A 23,173-nucleotide genomic window follows, 5' to 3' on the forward strand; every position below is an offset into this window, starting at 1 on the left:
TTAATGACCCCTCTGGACTGGGAACTCCTCCAGTTCAGGTGTGTTGGGACAGTCTGTCATTCACCATCTTGAGGCATTTGATGGGATGGATCATGGACATCTCTGTGGGCAATCAGCTTGAGGCCCCATTTTGCAGTCTTTGTTCATGTATCAAATGCCTCTATGGAGTGTTTATTCAAGTTCAACTGGACCCTGACTGATCCCATTATTTTCAGTCAAGGACTGCATCAGGGCTGCCTGCTGTCACCTCTGCACAAGATTAACAAGGTTGGTGCACGTCAAGCCAGATTTGCAGGAGGTCTTGTTAGTATATGCAATAAAATGCTTCTTACCATAGGGTTCCTGTTCAACTTGTTCATCAATGATCTAGAAAATGAGGTAAGCAGTGAGGTGGCAAAGTTTGCAGATGACACCAAGTTGTTCAGGACAGTCAAAACCAAAAGGGATTGTGAAGAACTACAAAAAGATCTCAGCAAACTGAGTGATTGGGCAGCAAAATGGCAAATGAAATTTAATGTGGGTAAGTGTCAGGTAATGCACATTGGAAAAAATAACCCAAATTACACGTACATCATGATGGGGTCAAATTTAGCTAAGACAGATCAGGAAAGGGATCTTGGAGTTATAGTGGATAGTTCTCTGAAGACATCCACGCAGTGTGCAGTGGCAGTTAGTAAAGCAAATAGGATGTTAAGAATAATTAAAAAAGGGATCGATAATAAGACAAAAGAGATCATACTTCCCCTATATAAAACTATGGTACGCCCACATCTTGAGTACTGTGTGCAGATGTGGTCTCCTCACCTCAAAAAAGATATATTGGCATTAGAAAAGGTACAGAAAAGGGCGACTAAGATGATAAGGGGTTTGGAACAGGTCCCACATGGGGAGAGGCTAGAGAGACTGGGACTTTTCAGTCTGGAAAAGAGGCGATTGAGGGGTGATATGATAGAGGTATATAAAATCATGAATGGTGTGGGGAAAGTGAACATAGAAAAATTATTTACCTTTTCCCATAATACAAGAACTAGGGGACACCAAATGAAATTGATGGGTAGTAGGTTCAAAACTAATAAAAGGAAATTCTTCTTCACACAGCGCACAGTCAACCTGTGGAACTCCTTGCCGGAGGAGGCTGTGAAGGCCAGGACTCTATTAGGGTTTAAAAAAGAGCTCGATAAATTTTTGCAGGTTAGGTCCATAAATGGCTATTAGCCAGGGGTAAAGTATGGTGCCCTAGCCTTCAGTACAAGGGCAGGAGATGGATGGCAGGAGATAAATCACTTGATCATTGTTTTCTGTTCTCCTTCTCTGGGGCACCTGGCATTGGCCACTGTCGGTAGACGGGATACTGGGCTGGATGGACCTTTGGTCTGACCCAGTATGGCCATTCTTATGTTCTTACCATATAGGACTGAGCTACTTGGTACAGTAGGAGACCTGCCAACCCATCTAATTGGTGGCTTCCTCCAACCTGGTCAACTAGGTCAGGAGCTCCAGCCCAAAGGTCAGGAATGGGTGGCAGGTGAGCTCCAGGTTATTCAGTGGAGCACAGGCCCACTGCTCTATCTGGGTGTCTATCTTTCCACCAGCCATCCCCGTCCCAGTATGATATAATTAGGTGGGAAGAGTGACAGAGGGACATGGGAATGCTCCAGTGCCTTTCCCTGCACTCCACCCCACCCATCACTTGCAAGGCTCACCAGCCACCCATTCCAGAGCACCTCAAAAGGCTACATAACCTGCTGCACTTTCCCCTCCAGACCACACTCAGGAAGCATACCAGGGAATTGGGAATAAGGGAATTCCAAAGTCTGGGGTTTATTTCGAAGCTCCTGCACCTACATGGACAGTTTGCGTTTTGAAAGCAGCACTTTTGAAGCATGACTGGCTGCCATTATGCTAATGAGGCACTGAATATTTATACCAATGCCTCATTAACCAGTTCCAATCTGTGTCATTTAAATACCCCTTCCAAAAGGGAGCAGTAGTGTACACATGGCCCAAGTGTTGAAGATACACTGATAATATGATAGGGGGATTACTATAACTAGTTTCTGGTGCATCCGTACATAAGGACCACATTTTACTGCCATGTCTAAAAGGAACACACCTGAAAGAGAAAAGCATTTTGCCTTGTTTTGACCTACAACACATTTTATTCGTAAACATATATGTGCCAATAATTTAATTGAACACCGGATTTTGTACATTTCCATGGATACTATTAACAATGTTTAAACAGAAAAAATCAACTGTGTTGAGTTACTACTGTACTTTAAAACCTTCAGAATAAAAGCCACGTCAGACACACTGAGCAAGAAAACAAAAGGTTTCAGAACAATGCCAGAGAGGATTTCTGAGAACTGCTAGGTAACAGGAACCACAATGAAATCTTCTTAGTTGGCTCCTATATCTCAAGATAAATCCAATTAAAATACTGTTTAGGTTGACCACACTATTCCCAAACCACAGAACAAACCACTTTTTTTTCTTAACAGACTTCTTAGATGCCTAAAATAAATTTAAAATGTTATTAAGTTGATTCTCAATGATTAATAAACCATTTGAAGAAAAATTTATTATATTGTCTATAATCTTAATATAAAAGGTCATTTTGGTTTGAAAAGAGGTCTTGCCTTTGTTTAGTCAACATTTAAAGCACAATGTTCTTTGAACAAAGCCTCTGGACCATACTCAGTATTATAGCTACAGCTGAGTTTGCTGTTTTAAGGTTTTTCTTTGGTTGTCAACTAGTCAATAAAATTTCCAAGCTTGTGAGTCTTCAGTTAGGCTCCTAAATTAATCTTAAAGCACCTAAATAAGAGTGGCTTGATTCTGAAAAGCTAGCAAGTACCTCCAGTTCTCAATGTTAATAGGCAGACGTATAGCTGCTCAGCAATTCTGAAAATCAGGCTACTTTTATTTAAGAGCCTAACTTCAGGCATCCAAGTATGAGTATTTAAGCCAATAATATTGAAAAATAAAAACAATTGTTTTTAAAAAAATTCTGAAGATGCAAATGACAGACGTTTACATGAGGTACCATAACTGTACATATCTGTGTATATATACAATATACAGGTGACAGCTGACAAAGTATGTTGCTAACTGTCCTATGAAAGCTTACCACACTATTTTAAATATCTATGATATTGAAAATGTAAAGCATCACCTTCAGTATTGCTCTTCCATTGTGCTAGCTATGGATTAACTTCTATTCATGTAGGATATTAATTCTCAGATCAGTCTTCTTTCTATGATATTCCTCCCACTAATATCCATAAAGAACACATAGCATTCTTATTTTTTTATTTTTAATTTCTTTTGAGGGCAATAAGACAAACCCATACCCACTGAAAAATTATGGATACATCGTACACTTCATTGTAGTGTACACACTAATCAATCCATGAATTCAAACTCTGTAATATGTGCAGAAAAAGCTAGTTCAACTGCTGTTGGTAACATTTGGAAAGAGAAGAGACAAATGTGAGATAAGTGATGCACCGATCATGCTAAAATACTTAAAACTTCCAGTTTCTCACCCGGAGAGAAAGCTCCACATTTACACTTAATACAAACATTAACCAAATAAGAAAAAAAAGAAATAACTGAAGATTCCATTCTAATTCAAATCACTGATCTATCACGTTAGGTGCATTTTCTCCCCTTAAAACACATCACATCAAACATTTTCTTGTTAACCTTTAATAGAACAAATACAAAAACTAAACATTACTTTTTACCACATACAATTTCCACCACTGCATGTTGCACAGGTTCTTGGTCCAATAATTCCTAAAACAGCAGGCAGGTGGTGACAGCGTAGTTCAATTTCATTTGAAATATATTATATCACTGAATTCCAGTAAACAAAAAGTTATCAGAAATTGTTAGACACTAATCTTCAAAATATTCCAGAAACTTGTTGTTTTCCCAGTGCAGGTAACTGGATCTGATGTATTTCAACTGGCAGGAAGCCACCTTGTAGTTAGCATAAAAGGAAGCAACATGGCATTAACTCTTCCCACTTCTAGGGAAGAAGCCGTCTAAGCCAAGAAATGGTTAATTTGATATTTGATGCATGTAATTGATGGCCTGAGAAAAACAATGACATTTTTGTTTCTATCTGCCTATAGATTTTCTGCATTTTTTTCTCTGAGGGCACCTACATAAAACCCAAAAGCTTTATTGTTTTAGCATTAAGTCTTCTTCCAACTGTTTATTCTACCATTAAAATCTTTGGTTTGTGACATCAGTCTTTGCCATGGTGATGTTACAAACATAGATGAACAGGTTTAGCTGAGGAATAAGTAACAGACGCAAAGACGGGTGAATGAGGTAATATCTCCTATTGGAGCTACTTTTACTGATGAACTTTCAAGCTTCCACAGCGCTCTTTTTCAGATTTACTCTTTGTAAGCTCAAAAGTTTGTCTCTCTCATGTACAAAAAGTTGCCCAATGAAAGGTATTACTTCACCAATCTTTTCCCTCTAGTACCCTGGGTCCAACATGATCATAACAACACAGTATATGACAGACGCACACATGCTTAAGGTGCAAAGATCACTTTGCAAAGATTACTTCATGTAAGTGCTCCAATAAAACACGGAGCAAAAGAAATAAGCTATTATATATGTAAACAGGCTTCTATGAATAGAGGAAACCAAATAAATCCCTGGTGCAATTCCATTGCTCTCTGTGAAATTATACTGAGGATGAAACTGACCTAATCTTTTTCCAAGATTTCTGAGAGGCATCAGCAGGATTTTATGTCTTCAGAACTTAAGAACTCAAAAAAGTATCAATTCATTATTGTTATGCTGATTTATCAAACCAAATCATTATCAAGCTGACCTACATAATATACAGACATCAGCAATACCATTAATACCACCATGATACCCCAGATTTTTTTATTGGAATATTACTGAGCCTTTGCAGAGCCATGTCTGATGTCGCCAAACAGAATTCAGTAATAAAATACAAAATTAAACTGGATTTACGTCTCAGCAATGAACATATAAAATTACTATTGCAATTCTGCGGTGACAGAATAGAAATTTAACAATCATCAGAAAACCTAAAAAGGCTTGTTTACAATTATAAAAGAAATTGAGATTGTCTGAAGATAGAAACATAGTGCTGATAGCAGAAGATATTTCTGTTGCAGCAGGAAATGCACCAATGAATAACAAGTTGAATACAGTCTGTTTTCCACCGACCGCAACGTAACGCTACTTTAATATGGGCTATGCTGCAGCAGCAATACATTTCATGGTCAGCACTATAAATTAATTGTAATAGACAGAGAAAAAAGGCATTAAGTGAGCAATGCATGGTGAACCCAAACTATTTGACTTGTTCCTTAGGTAAGTTTGCAATAAGAACTGGGGAAGGGGATCGTCCATTCCATTCAGATAACATGCCCTCTTTGAATATTAGATTCTTGGCAGGAAGTGGAACACCCATGTCAGCAGAAGTAGGTTGTGAAAACAAACTTGAACTGGTGTCAGAAAGCAGATCCAGTGTTGAAATACCTTCCTAAAGACAAAAGGGAAAAAATACAATGTTTATAAACAGAAACAAAGATCAAAAAAGGTGGTTTAGTATAAATTGGAGTTGAGGGCTGGGGACAGACTTTGCCAGGCCTTGGGCAATGTGGGGAGGGGTCTGGGCTTGGCTCCAGAAGGAAGGGGCATAGCCTTGTGTGAAAAGTGAGAGCTAGGGGTAACCAGCCTTCAGGGCTCCCCAGACAGCCCCGTGCCTCCCCCAGACAGCCCTCAGCATCACCCAGACCATGCCATGTGGGGCTCTGGCAGCAATTCATAAGGACCCAGGGTCGCAGCTGCCACTGTGGCAGCATCAGTCCAGAGTCCCAGACCCTTTTAAATTGCCAGGTCCCACAACAACTGCCCCTTGGTCCCCATTGGTGGCCCTGCTAGAGTTAGTGTTGAATTTTTATATAGGTAAGAGCATACACCACTGAATGTGTCAAGCTTTACTTAACACTTCTGATACGTCTGCTTACAAAAACATAGCTGGAGCTGGTGTTTGCCCTGGTATATTTTATAAATACAAAATCATTTGTACTTTATATGCCAGATTTGTGATACATCACTCAGTAATATTCTCCATAATTTAATACTCGTAGTTCTTGCTAGTTTCCAGTGCTTCTTGCATTTGGATACAGAACTTAGAATGTTATGATCCTTCAACGTTTTGTCTCAAATTTTATCTTCTGAAATGCTACATATGTTGGAATTACGTTGAAGGACATTTGAATTAAGCAAAAAGCTCCCTCTTGCCTCCTTTTCTAATGAGTTTAAAGTAGGACCTGTGTAGGAATTCAACACCCAAATAGGTATTCTTCACAAATGGAATTTCTTTGTCCATGAAGTCAGTTCACCAGTATCAATCTTCTCATGTGCACTACAGGTTCCTAAAGGATCTCAAAGACAACTTGCACTACTGCCATCTGTGTCTGGATTGAAGCCAATTCAATGCGCGTAGTTATAACTAGTTTGATGCTCCAGCAGGAACATGCTTTAATGAGAAATGAAGGTTACTTACATAGGGTTACTTACCATCCACAACTGCTAAAAGCAAATATCTCCATCAGCTGGAGATGGACCTTTAGATAGGGAGGTTTCAAAGTTATCACAGTAAATTCTGTTCAGTTGCTTGGCTGGTAGGTCTTGTCCACATGCTCAGGGTCAAAACTGATCACACTATTTGGGATCAGGAAGATTTTTTTCCACGCCCACAGATCAGACTGGCAGAGTGGGAGGGGGAGCTTGCCTTCTGCAGCATGGGGCACAATTAATTTGCTCTTTTGAACTAAAGTAAATGGGCGATTCTCGGTAGCTTTAAATCATGATTTGAAGATTTCAGTAATACAGTCAGTGACTGGAGGTCTACTACAGGGGTGAGTGCGTGGATGGAGTTTTACGACCTGCAATGTACAGGCCAGGCTAGATGATCCCAATGATCCCTTCTGGACTTAAAGTCTAGGAGTCCATGAGATGATTCTGCATATCCGCATTTATGGATAATGCCACCCACCGGTGCAGTCCAATAGCACATCATTCCGCAGGTACTGCCTGTTACGAGCACACACGTACCCTCTCCTCATCCTTGAACGTTCGAGGGCAAGGCTATAAAAGATGAACTGGCCCTTTAGAGACTTAGTTCCAGAGAAAGGACAGAACTCCCAGAAAGTGTGTAGGATATATGAATATGCACAGTCATATTGAAGAACCCTGGTTATTAGTAAGTATCCTTAATTTCTCCTTTGAGTGGCTCTGGACATTCGTACTTTCGGGTATTTTGGAAAACAATGCTGCAAACTCAGGAGGCAGCAACAGAGTGCTAATTACATGACAAACACTGCTCTACCAAATCTAGCATCCTCTCTTGAAGCTGAATCCAATGCATGTTTAATAAACATATGGACATCCAAGTAGCAGCCTTGTAGGGTTCCCTAATATGAACGTGTTTAAGATAAGCCCTAGAACCTTACAGGCGCGCAATGTGTCATTTTTCTTGTCTGAGAGCAAGGTCTGGCCATTAAAGGGCAAATTAATTTAACTAGCTTTCTCATCTTTGTGTAATTCCTCCATTTTGAAATATTTAATAATAAAAAAAAACCCAAAAACTATGGTGCATTTCTTTAGTACTTTTCCCCAGCAGAATGTTAAGTTTAATGACATTATGGCTACGTCTACACGTGAAGCCAACATCAAAATAGCTTATTTCGATGTAGCAACATCGAAATAGGCTATTTCAATGAATAACGTCTACACGTCCTCCAGGGCTGGCAATGTCGATGTTCAACTTCGACATTGCGCGGCACCACATCGAAATAGGCGCTGCGAGGGTACGTCTACACACCAAAGTAGCACACATCGAAATAAGGGTGCCAGGCACAGCTGCAGACAGGGTCACAGAGCGGACTCAACAGCAAGCCACTCCCTTAAAGGGCCCCTCCCAGACACAGTTGCACTAAACAACACAAGATCCACAGAGCCGACAACTGGTTGCAGACCCTGTGCCTGCAGCATGGATCCCCAGCTGCCGCAGCAGCAGCCCTGGGGTAAAGGCTGCTGCCCACGGTGACCATAGAGCCCCACAGGGGCTAGAGAGAGAGCATCTCTCAACCCCCCAGCTGATGGCCGCCATGGAGGACCCGGCAATTTCGACGTTGCGGGACGCGGATTGTCTACACGGTCTCTACTTCGACGTTGAACGTCGAAGTAGGGCGCTATTCCGATCCCCTCATGAGGATAGCGACTTCAACGTCTCGCCGCCTAACGTCGAAGTTAACTTCGAAATAGCGCCCGACGCGTGTAGCCACGACGGGCGCTATTTCGAAGTTAGTGCCGCTACTTCGAAGTAGCGTGCACGTGTAGACACAGCTTATGACTGATAATACTGAATGTTTTAGCCATATTCATCTTCTGGATCAGATCCTGTGCTCCACTTAGGACTAAACTGCCTCACCCCTTCCAGTTTCTAAGACAAGCTGCTCCAAGAAGTAATTTATGGTGTCTAGAAATTTTCTCTGCATCCCTTCCTGAGTTGACATACAGCCAGTCATCAAAAAGACAGCTGAAATCCCCCATTTATTAGTGTGTTTTTGCCTCGATAGCCTTTTTAAACTCCCTTACCATTTCACAATCACTGTCACCATAAAAGTGGTCAGTACTACATCCTATTCCTGTACTCTTATGGTTCAACCACACAATTTCTACCTGTAGAGATTTACGACACAGACTAATGCATTTAAGATTTTAAATCTATGTGACTGTGCTTTTTTCCACATATAATGCCTCTCCCCGACCAGCGTGATGTACTTGGTCACTCCTGTATATTTTGTACCTTGGTATGATGGTGTCCCACTGAGTATCCTCATTCCACCAAGTTTTCACGTTGCCTACTATAGCCATATCCTCATGTACACACTGGTCCACCCATCTCAATGTTCAGTCTTCTAGGATTTATAGATAAGCACTTCTACATTTTTTTTGTATATTCAATAGTTTGCTTTAATATGTTCTCTTCCAATGGGGCTCTTACCTTTGATTTTTCCTCACGAGTTCTTACATACACTTTACAAATTTCTTTCCTCTCCTCTTTACTAATATATAGAGCTTCCCCTTTAATAAATTCATCTCTAAAGAACGTCTCTTCTTGAAACCATGTGCTCCTGTGTGCCTGTCAGTTTTTCCATGCAATCCGCTTCCACTTGGGTTTACGTGGAGCTCAACCTTCCTGTATAGGCTCATCTTTTCCCCAAAAGTTCTCTAGTTTCGAATAAAACTTTACGTATACCATTGATATATCTCTCAGGAGATCTACAACCTTTGCACCTGTCATGCAATTTCCTATGCATCACAAACCCAATCATCTGTATTTCTAACAGTTGAATCTACCATTGCTATTACCTGGTTCTTCCTGGTAACCCAGTGTCTCTCTCTGCAGGAGGGGTGCAACACTTTAATGAGGGCTCTACCTTCATCTGGAAGAGGGTCCTAACTAAGATATTGTTTCCCTTGGCTCCACCTAGTTGTTCTCCTCCATTCAGGCTTTCATCCTCTTCAACCAAACAGAGACATTTCTATTGTGTCCCAAAAAGTTTCCTCTGCATACTTCCGTCTCCCTTTGTTCTTCCAGCTCAGCCACTGCAGCATCAAGAGCATATACAGTGTCTGTAAGGACTATGAGCCACTTGCAGAACATGCACAAAAACACTACTTGCCTACAAGACAGATACTTGTACATTCTGCATTCAGTGTAATAAACGGGATAGCCTCCACTCTGCTGCTAGATTTCTGCCTGCGTAACATTTGTTCTTGCAGTGTTTTTTTATTTGTTTGGCTTTTGGGGGTAGGGGAATTGGCCCTATTGCAAAGTTTGCTTGTCATGTGAAGTTCCCTCTTCCACACTCCTCCCCCTCTCCTCCCCCACCTCACTTTCAAAATTCTCATTTGCTGCTCCTGTTCACTAACTCCTCTGGTCACTTTGGAGCTGGTTTTTTTTAAACCCTTGTTCTAACTGAGATGATCTTCTCTGATCACCTGGTAACTCATATATGTAATAATTTTCTCCACAGATGAAATTGGTAAGAGGTCATGACTGCCAGGTAATTAACTACTATAATCCCTCAAAAAACACCACCTTTTTCCCCTCTCTGTTATCTGGGGTCAAAATAGCTTGACCAGGCCTGAATCTATTATTAACTGCTGCAACCACTAAGGAGTTTGGCACAGGTGAGATGTGAACATGCCTCATGCAGTAGTTCAAAACAAGCACTAGCTTTCTTAGAGATAAGCTAACAAGAAGCAGGAACAACCCAAATTGCTCTAGGAGGTTGCATTCAATATAGGTACAAACATCCTATTCCCGAAAGAAACACCAAAAATGTCAAATACTGGACCTGATGCTGCTTCCACAGCAACTGAAGGTAAGTTTGAAGAAGATTTCATACAATACATTAATTCATAGAGTAACAAAGTATCTTCAGAAGATGACACAGAAGCAACACCCAAATGCTCATCGGGATTAAAATCAGGTTCAAATTTTTTACCCACTTGATCATATTCAAAGTGAGGAAGTAACTCCTCATCTGTTTACTCAGTGTCACGTGCACCACAGCTGAAGACAAATCTAACAGAATCAGATCCAAAGAGTCCCCAGAAGACAGATCCTTATTAGTTGGAATGTCGCTACTTGATCCATACAGTGAATGACTCAAGAACTCTCACAGCACAGCCCAACACCACCACAAACCACAGGACTGCCGGTCTATCCAACAACTGGTACCTGGGAACATACACATAGGATGAGGCAGCTCAAACTGTCCAAGAAATTGAGGAAATCCACACTTAGATGGCATGAATACAGACAATGTAAACCTTCTAATTCTCCCTCTAACCTTTTCTAATCCATTGTTGATCTCACCAAAGACAGCTATGATATTGAAGGATGCCTAACGGGAGAGAAGGATCCGTTTGGCTATCCTTAAGGAGTCTCAGGAGGAAGAGGCAAAGATAGTTCTGTGACAAGATTCACAATACCTTCCATTTTACACCTTTTTCAGGAGAAAGGGATTTAGACCTCAGAATCAAGGAAGCATTTCTCCTCACACTGATCAATTTCTCACTCGGTTACAATAAATGATTAAACGGCATACTGCAAACACTTGACACCACAATAGTAGTCTTCCAATTAGACATTGGCACTTGAGGTAATACAGGCAATGATGCTGGTCTGACATATTTAAGGATAATCAGATGAGGGGAGGGACATACTCGTGAAATGGGAAGCCAAATGTGGCTAGACTTAGGTGTCAGAGACTGAACAGCAGAAGATCTATCCAAGTCAGATGAAACCAATAAATCTGATCTAAAACATTTGGCAGTACTGAATGTGACTGCCTTCTCCCTGACTTTCTAATTTGGAACTATGATAGTTGGAAAAGAGAGTGTAAGCCTCACATTATTAGCTATCAGCTGAAGAGAGTTCAACACCCTATAGACTTTAAAAGGAAGATCTGGCGAGATGGAAACAGGAGCCCAAAATGAAAGACCTCATATCCTTTAGACATCTGATATCTTAATAGATGAGGCAGTTGACGATGAAACAGCTCTATTAGCCTTTCAATCAGACAGTCTGCAAGATCCTGATGGTTTAGCAGCAAGTGGTTCCTAACACAGAACACTTGCAATCTATTCTGCCTCTTCTTACGTGCTCTGAGTGCGAAAGTCTGACAAACAGATCATCCAGAAAGAAAATTGTTTTCTAAGTGATGTTTAGTGTGTATCTACATAGCCTGCAGAAGCAAGTGTCTTAACCCAGGTTGATAGACTTGGACTAGCAGGAATTACACTAGCACTCTAGAAATAGTTGTGCAGCAGCCCTTTGTACAAACTACAAACTCTACAAGCTACCAGCAACAATTATCTAAGGCACTAAAGTAGGAGGAAAAGCCCTGATCCAAAGGACTAGAGCAGCTCACTTCCCTCTGGAGGGAATAGCTGAAATGAACTCACACAGCCCCCTTATTTACCCCACTGCCTGAATGTTCACAGATGCAATTTGTTCACAGATGCTGAGGGAAAGAGTAGGAGGGAGCACATTATATGTTTTAACAGGCTCCGATTGGAGAATATTCTAATATAAGGCTGCACAAATAAATAAGCATTTACTCATAAGTGGGACCATCCAAAGCCACTTCGAACAGTGAGAACAGTTACTTCTGATAACAATTTGGATAAGATGTGAAAGAGGGCCAAAATAACATCTGGACGATGACAACCCACAGTGCTTCTTCCCAACAGCTATTGTCAAAACAATATACCACACTTGGGCTGCGTCTACACTAGCAAGTTCTTTTAAAGATATTTTGAAAGGGGGGCTCTTTCAAAAGATCCCACTCTTCCTTTCAGTACCCCCTTTCAAAAGATTCTTTAGAAAGAAAACGCATGTAGATGCCCCACAGGGCCCTTCTTTCGAAAGAGCAGTCCCCATGGGGCCTGATTTTTTAATCCCTGGCCCATTCTTTGAAAGAGCCAGGGCTGTGTGGATGCTCTCTTTCGAAACAAGTTCTTTTGGAAGAGATCTTCTGGAAGGGCTTCTTTCGAAAGATCTTTCTAGTGTAGACATATAGCCTTACTGTGCTATATAAAATAGTTACTAGTCTCAGAAATTAAAGGAAAGGGCAAAACCATCATTAAAAACTGACTCAGAGACGCAGGGTCACAGCAAACCAAGACAAAAATTATTTGTGAACAGAGATTCCCTTAACATATAATTTGTCATTTTCTAAGACAAACACACATACTGTATTCAGAATTTTCAGGGAGGTGGCTTCCTTTTAAAAAGCAGCATTTAAGGGCACAATTAAAAAAATCTGATTATATTATCCTCCCAAATCCCTAATCTTATTAGGATAGGTGGGCCTCCAGGGAACAAGTGGTACCAACACACACAGGAAAGAGCTGTCAACTGCTATGTATGAGGATACACATGTGCACACCATGAAATTTCAACAGCTTGGATGCTTACATGGAACCTGAGGAAATGGTGAAGCACTGTGAGGAAAATTCCAAGGCATTAATGCTACTTCTATATTCTCAAACTAAAAGTCCTACCAAAAAATAGCAGTTTGACTCATCTTCTCTAATATTAACTCATCACTACATTGTTCACATGGGGGAAAAAAAACCCAAAACAAACAAACTCCAAGTAATAGAACTAGAGTATAACAGCACATATCATCTACTATTCAGACTTGGCTAAATTTAGGACAAGAGTTTTCATTATTAAATTACCATATTAAATACAAATATTTTTCTTAAAAGGGATACAGTCAACTTGAAACCTAATTAATCTTTAGAAAACTAGTAAACAGTGCCCGAGACTACATTTGAACAGGCACCCTTTACTAGTATTTAGGATTTTGTGACCACGTTTTCTACATATAAACACACTCTCCCCCCACATTTGCTGTGGGGAAAATAATACAAGTGGGGTAAGTGACTATACACACAAGAGTGACAATATATCAAGTAATATATATTTCCCTTCTTATTTCAGAAAAGAGCAAGATTTCTAATATGGCAATGTCCTTAATAGCAGTATCATTAAATAATCAGTAAGCCACAAACGTCTATACAACAATTAACAAAACAACCTGAAACGAAAAGACAGGCCATGCAGAAGTTCTTACATTTTGATTTTTTCCCTTACCTGGAATGAATGGACAAAGTTAAGAACCTGTAGAGACAGCTTTCTGCTGGAATGTAAGAGTTTTTGAAGGCTGTCAAAATGAAAACAAAAACAAACACAAAACAAAAAGCTATAAAACAATAGTACATGTCTAAAAAAGTGCACATGTACTGGTACATATTGTTAGAGAGCTAGAATACCAAGCCCTTAATCTAAATGGATTTTTACACCTCTTGTTAAAATAAAACAATACTATAACACTATCATTGTGTAAAAGGTAAATTGCTAACTAAACTCCAATCCTCCTGCTTTTAACAGCTTGGATTTTTGTTCTGTTCAATCAAGTGAAAAACCAAATTCATTAAGTTATTTATGTTTGATACTAAAATGCTGTAAGGTGTAGTTCAAAGTTTCAGTCAGTATTTATAATGTAGCTGAAGCATAAATAATATATTCTGCTTCATTCTTGCTTTTTATGATAGACTGTTCTAGAAAGGTATGACATACAGTGATTCTCAGCATAAGTTACTTCTTCATCTGCATCACAGCAAAACTCCAATAAAGATAACATGCGACGTATGTACCTGCAAGATCCTTGCCACAGAGGCATATTAAGGCCACATTTTGAAATGGCCATAACACAGCCTCTAAAACTGTGCCCTTAAATCAAACAGATTTTGCCAAAGAAAATGTGAATTATAGTGAAAACCCACCTTCAAGATAAGGAATACAGATCAGTGGCCATCACATGAATTCATACGATTAAGTTACATGGCATAAGAACTGTCCTCCCAAAACCAAATGCAGTAAAGTTACCGCCATTAGTAGCTCTTACAGAATTTGAGTATTTCTAGTATTTTGATGACGAAAGGAAAGACTTGTGTCAGAAGTCCTTTATGGCTACTTTCCTCTGCTCTGTCCCTCTACAAAGGACTGTATTTATCCCCAGAGTAAAGACACCATTAATTTAAGAAATACAGTAAACTCTTTCATATCTGGCATTCTATTATCCAGAACTCTCAAATAACTGGCATTTTAACCATAAGTAAATTTTAGTTACATGTTCCATAAGTACAGTAAAGTGAAAGTAAATACAAATAAATACAGCAAATACAGTACAAGTTTACAGTGAACAATAGTACTGTTGCTGGTAAATAAAGTACTCTGAATACATTTTTGTTTGTTTCGTAATATCTAGTCTTGTTTTTCTTTAGTGTTATGCATCACAATAAGCATACCTCTCTATCATCCGGAATATTTGAACACTCAGTAACCTCCTGGTCCCAGGACAGCAAGATATGAAAGAGTTTACTGTATAGAAGGTGTTGTATTTCAGTGAAACTGTCACAATTTAAATTGGCTGTCAGAGAGTTCACTGAACAAGGAATAATACAAGTTGCTATCAGAAACCCAATATCTTTTATTTTAGTTTGGAGACTATAATTTATTTAAAAAATACTCCACTGTATTAACCAACTACAACGTGAAGTCTAATCTACTACAAAAATAAATTGCAAGGAAAAATTTTAAGTAGCCTATTCTGAAAATAGCAGCCAGATATTTCTAGGACTTGAACTATGATCAGTGAGCTATGGGAATGTATATTATAGCTAGTAATATTCAGGAGCCTGAGAGACCCCTGCAATTATAGGCACTGACTCCCACTCTAGTGAGGAGCATTGGACCCCCACTGTGCCCCAGACCCTGCCCCCCAACTCCACCCCTTCTTCCAAGAGCCCACCCTGCCTCTTCCTGACCAGCCCCCATTCCACCTCTTCTGCCAAGCCTCTGCTCCCACACTGCCTCCTCCACTAAGTGCAGCCTTTCCCCATTCATCTCCCAAAGCTTCCAGAATGCAGCTGATCAGCTGTTTGCAGCACTCCAGAAGCACTGTGAGGGCAGAGGAGGAACTGGCCAGCAGGGTCACTTGCGAATGAGAGGCTTGGGGAGCTTGGTTACTTGTGGATATTCAGCACCAACTAATTTTCCCCTGTGATTGCTCCAGAGTACACAAGCAGCCAGAATCTATGCTTACAATGATTCTATAGTTTCAACTTCTATTTATTGCATCACCAAAGGACAAATAAATTCTCGACAAAATGGCTGTGGCAGAAGAAAGCTCACCTCTCTTTCCTACATAGTCCGTGGGTAGCAATTTTTCTGCAGACTTTCTGATTTAATTCAGAGCTAAAGAGTGGAATTCCAAAGCATAATTCCAGGGGAACCCATTCCAGTTCTGTTGTCGATACTACAAAATGTAAACAAGAGATACTGAAAAGAATAGCAAATTGAACCTGAAAATGTAACCCTTAGATCAGTTCTCCCTAAAATAAATAAATAAATAAATAAAAATAGAAACTTGGTAGCTGATCTGTACCAAAAGGCTCCTATCTCCCATTCTTTCTTAAAACAAAAAAACTTACACAATATTTAGGAGCTAGAACCCTTCAAATGAAGCTACTAATTCTAAGGAAAAAGAAGCTTATTTTGAGGTAAGCACTAATACATATTAACAGTGTTTGTGCAATGCAGCTATGAGTCAAATACATTGCTTTTTTTTCTTAAATGTGTACTACTTAATTAAAAGGCAACACTAGAAGAGACATTAGGCACTGCTCATATTGTTTGTTGAGGTACTTTGAATACTAGATTAGTGACTGGACAGAAAAATCAAAGGGAGATTTTATTTTCCATAAAATAACACACGTCATTTGTAAAAGCTTACCTTCAGGGCTTTGCTTAGCTACAGAATCCAGAGATGTCTCTTCAATAACTATTTCAAATGATTCTGTGCTCCCATTTACATCAGATCCTGACGCCAATTCAAGTTCACCTAAATAAAGATAATTATTTAATAATATTTAGTTGAATATTACCTTCAATATCTCCTGATGTACAGAATATACAAGTCCTACTCACGGTACCTCTTCACTACAGGGAAGACTGACCCTGCTACAGTCGATCTTCCAAGGTTGATTTAGTACAGCTGGTAGGGATGCACTAAATCAAACTTACAGGGCTCCTGCCCCTCATTAGGAGTAAGGGAAGATCAATGGAAACAAATGCTCCCATCAATCTCCCTTAGTTGAGATGGCACAGAAGCCCGAATTAAGGTACATTGATTCCAGCTATGTAATTAACATTCCTGGAATTGCATACCTTAATTTGACCTCATGCTGTAGTGTAGACCTGCCCTGAGGTGTGATATCCTGATAAGGAACACAAAGTATCTTTGAAACTATTTACCTAAGGACATTAATCCATAAGATCCATAAGTAATGGCATCAAAGTAAAGAGAAAGGCAAAATTCTTACCTAGATCTGGTTTGGCACTATAATAGACAACAACTTCAAAGAGTCCTGATTGATTCTATTTAAATACAGTTTTGTTTTCAAAATAAAACATTACATAGTTGACATGGTTTTAAAAGATTTTGGTTTGTATTTTTTTTTTTTTTTTAGTATTCTACACAATAAATGTATACCCTGTGGTTTTTGTTTAAAAGAGGCCACACAAATTTAAAGACATCGTCAACTGACCTTTTCCATCAGAAGCATCACTCAGCTTTCTGTTTGTGTATCGACTGGAAGGATTCAACATGGTAATATAGCCACAAAAATGCTGCAAATCTACTTTGTCACTTAATGTTCTCAAAGCTTTATGAACACCCATATTCACACGAGAGAATTCTAGCAGAGAAAAATAGTACACAAGATTGTCTTTGCATCACTGTAAGAAAGTGGTTAAGTAACCAGATAACCAACATAGCTAATAGCTAGCGCGTTGGGGGAAGACTTCTGATGGTCTGGAGGTTCACTTAGCTATTTGATATTTCCCTTCATTCTCTAACTCCTAGGTTGGATACATGGTATGAAAACCTAGGTACATGGTTCATTCCCATTCCAACCATAATATACCACCTTAAGATACAGTAGCAAGGTGCGGGAGGGGAAGAAGGAAAAGAATGCAGGAAGTAACAGGAGCCATTTTCCCACATCTTCAGCTAGATAGCAATATGCAGCAGTTTCTGTGCTGCGCGTCACTGATATTCATCTCTTCTACTAAATTGCAATCTGAATCTTCCACAGTACTTTGGGCCAGAATTCAGTTTGAGATACATTACAAAGTACAAGAAAATCCTGCATTGCTCCCAGGTTTTGAGGCTAGTCATGGATGAACTACTGGGTTTTGACATCCAACTGTCAATGCCTAGGAGGGTGTGGGAGTCAGAAAGATTCTTCTGGTTTCAGCTTTTCACCTGTGGAGCAAGGTGAAAGGAAGTGGGCCACTCTGCCAAAGACCAGCAGATGGATAAGTAAATGTAGGAAACAGCTCATTGTAAATCTAAACAAATAAGCTGGATTTAGAAACTGGCAAATGGCTTATGCTGGTTTGTACTTTGTTCAGCAACTGCTAAGTAAATCTCAAGTTCAGACTTTGCACAGAGAGAGCTCAACTTGGAAGTAACATGGCCTATACGTTATCTTTCTCTCCACCCTCTTTAATCTTTAAAATGATCAACTAAAAAGTATAAGAAGTACTATGCAATCAGTGTACATACGCTTCACTAGAAGCAGCCATGTTTGTGCACAGCTTGAAAGTGAAGGTGAGGATATTTTAAAAAGGACAACATTAACTTGAAGGGTTTTTGGTTTTTTTTTAAACTATCTCCCAATTCTCTTTTTTTTTTTTTTTTTTTTACTGTACTGCTCCATGGTAATTATCAAGTTAGGTTAGCTGAATGTTCATCTACTGTTCAGGTGTTTTCAGCCAGCAGTCTTCTGTAGGGATCAGAGCAGTGATGAGCCTTGAGGAATGGACTTAAAGTAGAAGAAAGTAAATTTTTACAATATAAAGAGCAGCACAGAGGGGCAAGTAGAAGCAGCGATGTACGATAAAAGCTGATGTTTTCCCATTATGTCTATGCAGAGAAAGAAAGAGGGCCAGAAAATTAACTGGAAGTTGAGATTATGGTCAGACAGATCAGAGAGGAAAACGACCGTCCTCTACCTTTACAGCACTCTTTGGACTTCCAGTTTTTCTTCCTACTTTAATCAATAGCTAGTAACATTGGAGGCCTTTGCCATTAGAAAACGGGCATTACTATATCAATTTCAGCCTCGCCATAATACAAGGAAATTGTACAACAGCACTGAAGTCTTTGTTGTAAAATTCACGTTAAAGATGGTTACCTCCTTGCTGCTCTGCTTCATCAAATGGGAATGGTACATGCACAGTTTCCCCCATTCCATGCATGCCGTGTCCCTGCACACCAAGAAATTAAAAATCAGGGACAGAAATACATGTCGGCTACCAGCGCATCATTGATTTCTTGATTCCACTTGTGCTCTTTTATTTAAAAAGGGCCAGACTGGTAACAATAATTAACAAACAAGTAGACCAGATAAGATGCTTATATACTGAAGATGGTGATTAGTAATTTTAAACAAATATTAACGTAAGCAATGCAATAAAATTAAAATGTAGCAAAAGAGGAACAGTTAGCTTTGTGTTTTTCTAACCATAACTACAAAGTTTTGTGTGATTGTTGGTTTCTAAATGGCATCACAGCACGGAAACCATCACCTACAGTAATGCTCAAACAATTGATTTTCTTTTTCACTAAGAGGTGAAATATTTAGTGGCACATACACAATATGGATATTACTTATCACCCTAAATGTTCCATTTTTGAGTTATTACTTTTTCTTTCAGTTGTTTTCCAGATCTGAAAGATCGTAGCTAAACCAATGAGACATAAAAGAATTCATGCACAGTGTGATACTATGGCATTTATTTCACTAAAACATTAAACAAAGACACATTATACCTAATTTAAAAAAAAAGCAAAACAAAAAAGCCTCTATGAAGTAGAGTTAATGTCTGTAATTTCACTAAAGAACCCTTCATTTCAGAGGTTTATGAAAAGCCATAAAAATGCAAATAGTGAAATATTTTGAGCTGTTTTTGATTTAGATAAAAGAGCTAAATCCTAAGTAGTCTCTCAAGAAGTGCTTTTTCTTGGTTAAGAACATTTTCAGTCAGAACCAGTTCTTACACACACGTCACTTCAGCCTATAATTTAGTATTTTCCTTCCCCTTGAAACTGCCTTCTCACATCTCGTACATCTCTGAATCAGCATCGCACCGCTTTGCAATACTGCTCAGGTACGTTACTATATCTACACAGAGAAGTTATTTTGAATAACTTTCCTAGCATCCACACAATGCAACTATTTCAAAATAATTTCAAAATAGGATTTGCCTTATTTTGAAATAAGTAAGCCTCACTGCGGACGCATCTACACTAGCAATGAACTTCTAAATTAATTTCAAAGTTAGGGCTTACTTCAAAGTTAAGCATGGAGCGTCTACACACGTTATACATTACTTCAAAACAGTGATTGAAGTCAGGGGGCACAACTTCCAACTCCTTATTCCATTCTCCGTGCGGGAGTAGCTCCATATTTCAAAGCATAATTTTGAAATAGGACATGTGTAGACACGCCACATCCCATAACTTCAAAGAAGTGGGTCCACCACGGTGGCAGGCCACAAGAGCCCGGAGACACTTCAGCCAGCCCAGACAGGGCTCTACGGTAACGTGTAAAGATGTAACTACCCAGCAACCCCAGGCAGGAAGCTGAGAAGCATGCTAAAAGCAGGGGGAGCATTAGCTCCCTACTGCACAACTGCTCCCTGACCACACCGTAGCAACAGCCACGTCGGCCAGCCAGGAGCCCCATGCTCCCCCGGAGCCCACCGGTGAGGCCAGCCAGGGATCCAGAGCCCAAACAGCGCCAGCACAAAAGGAGCCCCTCCTGGATGGAGGATAAAGTCCAGGATCAAGGAGCTCCAGCAGGCCTACTGCTAAGCCTAGGACACCGACAGCCAGTTGGAAGCTTGGCCCACCCAGTGCCCCCACTATGAGCAGCTCCACCACCTCCTGGAGCTGAAGAAGGTGCAACCCCTGGAGCACCTCCTGGACATTGTTGCCCCCTCCGCCCCCCAAGGAGATCGAGGAGGAGCTGGGACCCTTAGGTGTCATCGGCACCCACCCAGAGACAGGGAACAGAGGCTGAGAGTGAGGATGAGGGGTCGAGCAATGGAACTCTCATCATCACCCTCCCCTCTGGGACATCGACATGATACACTTCCAGCTGGGTGTCACCAGAGCTCATGGAGGTACCAGCCAACAGGTACGGGGTGTTCAGGACCCCTAGGGGCATGGAGAGGGAAACCCTGCCCCCTGCCACAGGTGACAGGGGGCTGCATGCCCATGTGACACTTGGCACTCACCCCTGCACAGCTCCACAGTCTACACTCCTGGGAAAGGTGGGTGGGACACCAAACCCTGCCCAACCCTCACCAGGCAGGAACCCCTCTGCACCCAGGATCCCAGAAGGCTCCCTGGGACATCTGCGAGCAGGGGGGGCAGGGTGAGGGCCCAGTAAGCGGTGGGCCCCAGGCCCCGGAGTCAGGACACAGGACCCATGGGCCATCCCCCGTCCCCTTCTGTCTCCACAGGTCTGCTGTCCAGGAGCTGTTCCAGCCCCATCTGGGACCAGCCAGCAGCTGCAGAGGTCCAAGAGTCAGCCATCCCACCTAATTCTGCATCCCCCACGTGGTCACCGACGGGCCAGGCACTACCACCAACGGGGGGGACAAGAAGGCACCCGCCAACAGGGTCATCCTGCGCGAGATGACTGCAGTGCTCTAGGACTGGTTAGCAATGGAGCAGGCAGTGTGGGTGCGGGTGGCTGACAGCCTGAAAACCCTGCCTCACCCAGCTTCTTTAAAGGAGCGGTTGGCTGCAGGCCCCAGAAGGGCTTGTCAGCCATGCAACCTCCATCCACAGCATTTCCTGACCTCTTACTTCGAAACAGGGGCCATGTGCGTGCATTCGGTTCCTTTCAAAGTGCTGGGCAGCTACTTCGAAGTTGCAGATGGTGAATTCGATCCGTTTGTGTGTGTGTGCATGTGCATTTTCAAAGTTTGTTACTTCAAAGTTGAACTTCAAAATAAGTTCACTCAAAATTACGGTGTAGTGTAGATGCAGTCTGCATAAGGAATAAGCCTACTTTGAAAATTTCAAAATAGGGCCTGTGTAGACAGTAAATACAGCCTATTTCTAAACAAGCCATAGTGCGTCCAATGGCTCCATTTCGAAATAGGCTCTATTGTGTGTACATGCTGTATTCATTTTGTGCGTGGCAGCATAATTTCAAAAAAAGCTATTCCAGAATCTCTCTTCTGGAAGAGCTTATTTTTGGAATAACACTGCTGAGTAGACCTATCCTTAGACTCACTTATGCCAAAATCCTTGTTTACAACTTCATCTTGTCTTGAATATCGCATCTCTCTTTGACCTTCCCAAGTCCCAGATGTCTAAGAATCTTGATTCTGAAGCCTATTCATCAGTGGCACTACAATGCATTTTACAGTGGGAGTGCTGAAAGCGCTAAGTCATGTGTGCTTAAAGGAAATGTGGAAAATTTCAATTACTGCTCACAAAACATGGGATTTTCAAGAATCGCAAAATACTGAAGCTTCATTCTGACAGTACCAGAAAACTTTTCACTGTGAAGCCTGGGAGGTAGGACAGCACCTGCCACACCTCTAATTCTGGCCTTTATGCTACTTATATGCTTCTCCTGACATCTGAACAACCTTCTTGTCACTACCTCATGAAATTGCATCTTACCTGAAAACCCTTTTTCTTTGTTAAAATTGTTTACCTTATCCCCCTTTCCGGAGTTAATAAATATTAGTAAAGAGTTTGAGATACAGTTTGTAGGAAAATCAGTAAACAAATGTTGCACAAGAATACAAAAATATCCTAAAAAAGTTAATTATACTAAGGTACATTTATATGATCACAAAGAAATCACTGCAAACCAATAAAATTTTTTTAGTACAGAACTTTGAAAAAACAGGCAGCTACAAAGCATAACTGTGATGCATCACATACTTATTGACCACTTTGCAATACATGGACAGTGTTTTAATCCATATAGCTATATATGAAATCACACAGTGATATTGGTTCAACATTTTACTGATACAGTAATTAACAACCTACACAATCAAACTTGTCAAAAAATTTTTAAGTTCAAATTTTAAAAATTGAAAGAATTTTGAAAAAAGTCATTTTTCTCCATTTTTATTCAGCCACCTCCACTATACATTATGTATAAGAAATAATTAAATGGAAATTAAGTACATTTTATCATATTCCTATAAAATACCTGTATTAAAACCGCTGAATGTGTTAAAGCATCATTCAACATTGTCAATACACTCGAAGTTGGAACTACTCCTGGATCATGACCCCAAGATGTTATTAGTAAGCGATCATAACCCTAAAGGAAAAACAAAATAAAAAGCAGTAATAACTGATTATTCACTCGTGTAAAAGTGAAAAGAAAAAACACTGTA

At 40.3% G+C, this 23,173-nt stretch overlaps 1 protein-coding gene across 2 annotated transcripts in view; it reads right to left on the reverse strand.

Annotated features, from left to right (window-relative positions):
* Positions 1-2,141: 2,141 nt before the first annotated feature.
* Positions 2,142-23,173, reverse strand: part of FAM91A1 (family with sequence similarity 91 member A1) — a 65,282-nt gene continuing 44,250 nt past the window's right edge. The window contains exons 18-24 of one of the 2 annotated variants that reach the window (XM_074986691.1): positions 22,984-23,097; positions 18,928-19,000; positions 17,275-17,424; positions 16,461-16,568; positions 15,860-15,983; positions 13,757-13,826; positions 2,142-5,548 (exon numbers count right to left, since the gene is read on the reverse strand). In XM_074986691.1, coding sequence (XP_074842792.1) covers positions 5,357-5,548; positions 13,757-13,826; positions 15,860-15,983; positions 16,461-16,568; positions 17,275-17,424; positions 18,928-19,000; positions 22,984-23,097 — 831 coding nt within the window. In that variant the 3' untranslated portion in view covers positions 2,142-5,356. Of the gene's footprint in view, positions 5,549-8,469; positions 9,688-13,756; positions 13,827-15,859; positions 15,984-16,460; positions 16,569-17,274; positions 17,425-18,927; positions 19,001-22,983; positions 23,098-23,173 lie in introns of those variants that run through there. The other variant, XM_074986692.1, reaches the window with a different exon arrangement.

This window comes from Carettochelys insculpta, chromosome 2 (genome assembly GCF_033958435.1).
Source record: "Carettochelys insculpta isolate YL-2023 chromosome 2, ASM3395843v1, whole genome shotgun sequence".
NCBI lineage: Eukaryota > Metazoa > Chordata > Testudines > Carettochelyidae > Carettochelys > Carettochelys insculpta.